Source organism: Myiozetetes cayanensis, unplaced genomic scaffold, assembly GCF_022539395.1.
Source record: "Myiozetetes cayanensis isolate MyiCay16 unplaced genomic scaffold, myiCay2020 scf9, whole genome shotgun sequence".
NCBI classification, from domain to species: Eukaryota; Metazoa; Chordata; class Aves; order Passeriformes; family Tyrannidae; genus Myiozetetes; species Myiozetetes cayanensis.
The window spans coordinates 19,070,173-19,076,172 of record NW_026088185.1 but is presented as its reverse complement, the minus strand read 5'-3'; the positions used below and the strand labels follow the sequence as shown (position 1 = coordinate 19,076,172).

General features: G+C 41.7%; 1 protein-coding gene across 1 annotated transcript in view; it reads right to left on the bottom strand.

Annotated features, from left to right (window-relative positions):
* Positions 1 to 861: 861 nt before the first annotated feature.
* ABCB11 (ATP binding cassette subfamily B member 11) overlaps positions 862 to 6,000 on the bottom strand; it is a 45,556-nt gene continuing 40,417 nt past the window's right edge. Inside the window, 5 exon segments of the mRNA XM_050339591.1 lie at positions 862 to 2,733; positions 2,735 to 2,818; positions 3,534 to 3,680; positions 4,400 to 4,606; positions 5,400 to 5,597. Coding sequence (XP_050195548.1) covers positions 2,617 to 2,733; positions 2,735 to 2,818; positions 3,534 to 3,680; positions 4,400 to 4,606; positions 5,400 to 5,597 — 753 coding nt within the window. The 3' untranslated portion in view covers positions 862 to 2,616.

The following is a 6,000-nucleotide window of genomic DNA, read 5'->3' as shown; positions in this document are numbered from 1 at the left end:
TCTTTTCTATAATTGTAATTCCTTAAGCAAAATTACTAAGCTGATGGGACTAGAGACAAATAACGAAGAACAAAGACAACCAAGACAAAGATCAGCTGTGTTAAGTTGCTCTGTGCTTGGTTATTCCCTGCCAGTGAGGTGGCCTACAGAGGCATCACAGAACACTAGCAGGTGGGTCTAGATGTCCTTCTATTTCTGGCTTCTTCTGGCCAGCAGTAGGGGATGCTTTGTCTGTCCGAGGCTTTCACAACAGCATTTGGATTTATTTGCAATGTTGGCAATTTTAAGCTGGGAGTTATGAGTAGACATCACATTTTTAAGCTTCTACCACATGAGAGTCTCTGCTTCATGGCCCTGGCAAAAAATCTTGGTGCCTCTGTTGGGATAGTCATAACCATAAATGTAGAATGACAATTGGCATTTCTGCAGATGATACCAAATGACACCATCTACTGTCAAGACTAACAACTCAGGCTTGAAAGATGTAAGCAAATGCCTTTGGGTTGGCAAATGACTTTGGGTTGGCTCAGGGACTTGTCACCAAGTTCCAGGGCTGGGACGTCTTGCTGTGAGCGGCTGCGGTGGCACGACCAGTCCATCTCTGCCCTGAGCAGTCCATCAAGGCTTATTGGTCATGCCCAGACATACTGTGTAGCTCCACTTGAAATTTAATCCCTTTGCACAGGTACCAAAGGTCTTTATAATCAACTAGTGTCCTTGAGCTGGCCTTCTCTGCAGCTCTGGTGTGCACAGCACACCCTTGTCACAGGCATGATCCAGTTACACAGAAATACTTGTTAGCAGGTGCAAGATGTTCATGTGCCTTGTCTGAAGGGTAAGAGAAGTGCTAAAACATAAGAGCCAGTAAAAAAATACAATTTATTGATTTAATTTGGGTCATGAAAATGGTGTCCTTTAGGCAAAAGAATTATGAAAGAAGTACACGTAGTCATTGTAGTTTTTAATAAAGAGTCATTATTTTTCCATGGCCTTAAATACTAATATAAATTAAATATCATATAGATATGTCAGTAGCTTATTGATATTGATACTCTCTCAATATTTTCAGTCCTGAGCCATCAAACTAATTATAGCTCTGAAACATAAAAAGGTTAAAAATATTAAAGCAAATAATGCAGCTTTCTTTTTAATTTCTGGTTAAGGTTTCAAATACAGACTTCCTTGGGAAAATAGCCATTTCACTGCCAGCTGTGTGAGTTCAGTAGGGACTTTGGCAGGAATTCTATTTATGGATTTGTACAAAAGTTGAAATTAGGTTTTGCTGCCTGAAATTAAGGGATGTATCCTAAAAAAAGTTTTGCCCTTACAGCTCTATTCAATTACTGGTACTGTTACATAGTTTTATAACAAGTGGTGTGATTTTTCTATAAAGTGATGGAACCGCTCCCCACTCTGCAGATTTTAGGACATGGAGAATGACTTTTTCCAGTTAATACTCTATTATTCAAAATCAATATTTAAATATTGGAACTGTAATTTATACTTTCAGTCTATCTGCTTTGTCTCCAAGATCCTAGTCACTAAAGCAAAGAGTGCTGCTTACTGCAGACAATAACTCATATTTTAGAGAAACCTGCAGTAGATCTTTTAATAAACTGTGATAGATACAAGCTTCTGCCAAAAGAAGCTCCTTCTTGACCTTTGTCATTTCTGAATGCATTGTAGGTGTTTATCAACTGTATTTAATGCAAACAAAGAGCTAATTATGGGGGTTTCCACCTTTACTGATTATGATCTCTATAAAAATACACATTATTGTCTTACCTTCTGCAAAAAAAAAGAAGTGGTTTAAATAACTGATGATTAACTGTAGGATTTTACATTAATTTATCCAAAGCATGTATTCTTATTCACAAATCTATTTGACAGCTTTGATTAGAGTGGTGAGTGTTAGGTGGAGAGTGGTGGGCTAGGAAATGATCCTCACCAGCTGCTGTTCCTCACCTTGATTGCTTTCCTTACTTCTGTGGAGCTGCCTTTTTTGTAAGTACTGCCTGGTTGTGTTGAAGGGGCACCGTGGTGTCAGTGCCGCGGCCGCACACGGGGGACGCGCAGCCTCTCCCTCAGCACAGCTGACCTGAGTGGTTCACGGGGTGAAAGGGGGGGAGTTCTGTACCCACAGGAAAGCGATCTGCTGTAATCCTCTGCAGACCGAACATTAGGAGAAATGTGATACCTTCATATGTACAGCATCATTCTTGGGATTGTTTTCACTCATTCAGCTTAACTAGAGAAGGGGCAGTTTCCAGAACACTGGAGCAGAGTCTTCCTTGATTGCTAGTTGAGGCATGACAGCACTGTGCAGTCTGACTGCAGCTAGTGGCAATTCCACAGGTCATCAGAAAAGATCCTTCCCATTTTCAGGCTTGCTTTCCCTTATCAGTGGGCTAATTTACTTCCTGAATGCATTAGCCTGTGCCTAGTCCCCTGCATGTGCTGGACAAATGTGCTTGATGCAGAGAGCTACATACATTCTGTGTTCCACAGGCCTCACAGTATTGTAGAGCACTCCGTGGCACAATGCAGCACCAACATACCATGCCTACCACAAAGTATTTGTTTGCAGAAATCTTTCAAATTTAGTGTCACAGTAATTCAGCTAATAGGGGCTCCAGTAGTAACAAGTTTCCAATAGGCTCCTTCCATGGCCATCAGTTCATCATGAGTGCCCCTTTCGATGACGAGTCCCTGGGACATCACTGCGATGATGTCAGGCATTCTGGATGGTGGACAAGCGGTGGGCAATGACGATGCAGGTCCGCCCTTCTCTGGCCTTATCCAGCGCTGCCTGCACAGTCTAAAGGCAACAAAGAAAACACGCAAAACAAATCAGGCCTCAGCGCTGCAGATTGCTTCAGATTAATTACCTTTTAAAAGTGACAAGTGAATGAGGCTAAATCAAAGGTTATGGTACTGGTGTGCTTAGCTGGGTCACGAACTCTGTTCACAAGCAGTACTAAGGAGGAGCAGGTAAACACAGACAGCAGAAGAAATTAATGAAGGCCTTTACTCAGGTGATGTGGTAAGTGTCAGCTCAGTGTGGATATGGTTTTAAATTCCACCATTTCTCTAATCTCTGCAAGTAACCAAGCAACACAAAGTTCTTAGGTCAAGTTCTTAGGCCCCTCACTGCTGTTTTTATTGGGTAGTCAGGCTTATGATTTGTATGCATTATTACATTTTTTGTTTGTTGTTTTTTTTTAATGTACATAGTTACATTTATGAACTATTCCCATGTGAATGCTTTGTAACCCAGGCAATTAGTATCCACATTTCTGAAAAAGTGCTGCCTCTCATGGACAGTTTAGGAGCCCTTGGAGCTGACTGCTTTTTTTTTAAAGCTGTGCCTCCTGCATCTTTTGGAAAGATCATTAAAGGTGGAAGTGCTGAATTCACAGTACAGAATAATGTGCGGTCCTGTAGTGGAGTAGGTTGGGATGTCTCTATAGAACAGGAAGGCCTTGTAAGCCATTGTATTAACTTTCCCGTGTCGCTCATCACTGCACATCTACCTTTTCGCTTTCTGTGTCCAAGGCAGAGGTAGCTTCATCCAGTAATAAAATTTTAGGGTCTCGGATGATGGCCCTCGCTATGGCAATGCGTTGCTTTTGCCCACGAGACAGCTGGGACCCTTGAGCCCCAACATTAGTTTCATATTTCTGAAAAATATACAAAAGGCAGATTTTATTCAGGTGTAAGCAGTACACAGCCTGAAGGAAGAGCAGGAGGAGAGAGGCAAGAGTGCTGCCCACAGCTGCCTCCTTCTTACAGAACCCAGGGATGCAGAAACACTCTGCAGTGCTACGCATCTGGGGAGAGGTTTCCAAGCCATGCTTTGCCTGCATGTGCTCAGAGGCCCAGGCAGCAGAGTGAGCCTGAAGAAAACTGTGATAGCAAGATGCTGGCTGATTTGTCTGAGGCAAAAAGAAATCCCCTGCCCTAGATTTGGAAGAAGATGCTAAAGGTGCTTCCAGGGCTTGTTCTGTTTGTGTCCTTGAATTGTATCCATATCTTTTATGTTCTTCTGATTTATGTTTATATGATTTCAGTGCATTTAAATACTTATTAAGGTGAACATAAGCAGCCAGCTTCAAATACTTTGTCTAAATACCATGCCCTAGTCACAGCTCTCAAATCTCTCACAGCTGAGAACAGGATTTATATATTTGCCTACTGGATAAGAAGCCAGTAGCAACTCACAACCACAGTTTCAGGAACACAAGGTGTGGTCATGGAACCCCCTTTGCTCTACAGCTGTAAAAGGACATAAAAGGTGAACCTGTGTAACAACTTTAACTGGGTTTGGAGCAAACCCCACTGCAATGAGCACTGAACAGCCTGTCTGTAGTTCCACAGCCAAGGCCTGGCAGGTACTTACATTAGGTAGGGACATGACAAAATCGTGCAGTTGAGCCTTCTGGGCTGCTTCGATGACTTTTTCCATGGTCGCCTCTTTCGTGTTACTGCCATATTTGATATTATCAGCAATACTGCAGTCAAATAGCACAGGCTCCTGTGACACTATTCCAATTTTTGATCTAAGAAACTCTACGTTTATATTCTTAGAGTCGTGTCCATCTATTAACTACAAGGAAATGGGAGAAAACTTGAAACATCATTAGGAAACAACAGCCTGCAACACCCAAATAGTTTATAACAAAATTAAATGATTGAACCATATGATTAAAATGCGAACACCACTGATTTAAAGTGATTGGAAGAATTGCTTATATTTGACTCCTTTGTGCATGATGTATATTTTGTGTTATGGCTTTGATCCAGCCAAATGCTAGACCATTTGCTCAATATTAAGTCCTAGTGAACTATTTAATTGCTTGAGATTAGGCACATGCTTTATTGCCTTCCTGACATGGTGATCACCACAAGGATTTTTTCCAAGGAAAGAGAAATCAATCTAGATGGGTATTTACATCAGGAAAACATATAAAAGCTTACTAAGCTATCAGTAATCAAGTAACTGGAAGTTAAATCTAGACAAATTCAACCTGCAGAGAGGCTGCATATTTAGGGATGTGCCAGGCTTTTGTTGCTCCACTCAGACTTGATTTTTGCTTGTACTCCCACAATGTACAGCACACATTATATGTTTCATACAGGATCTACAAAGGCAAATGCCTATGGCCTACATAATGCATGAGGGTGCACCTGAGGCTTGTAGTTCTCTTTTCTTGCCTGAATACATCTGAGATGATATTTGGGAATTGTCCAAACAGTCCACATCTGTTTGAGAAGGAGCCGAAGCCCCAAGCTGCACATGTACATGCCACCACTGCTCGGCTGCACAGGGGGGCACAGGTAGAAGGCCCCTGGAGCACTGCTGAAAACAACAGCTCAGAAACCATGTTTTCTTTGCTTACCACACTTCCTTTGTCAGGGTCATAGAAACGCTCCAGAAGCTGGACACTGGTGCTCTTACCACAACCACTACTTCCAACAAATGCTAAAGTCTGTCCAGGCTTAGCAGCGATAGAGAGTCCTTTCAGGACCTGAATATCAGGCCGAGAAGGGTATGTGAATTTACAATCAAGAAATTCAACGCTTCCCTTGAAATCCTCCTGGTGAAAAAAAAAGAGAGAAGGATGTTACAATGACCTCAAGCTCAAAACTGAGAGTTGTAAGGTACAAAATAACTCTCCCTCAGATACCATTCTGGCATCTCTTGTTTAAAATACGACATTCGTGCTGTGAAATCAGCTGAGGAAAAGGGATAAAAACCACACTGGAGTAGCTGTCCTAGAGATGAAGCTTAGTCATAACACTATTTCTCTGCTTGTACTTCCCCACATGGCACTGGTCAGAGCCAGCAATTGGTGGGATTGCCTTACAAATGGATAAGTTTTTAATTTTAATACAGACACTGTGTATAAAATAAACAATTTGAATTTTCTGGGTCTGACTTTTCAATTCACCAGAAATCGAGAATTTTCATTTTATCTGATTCAGTGATGCTTCACCTCT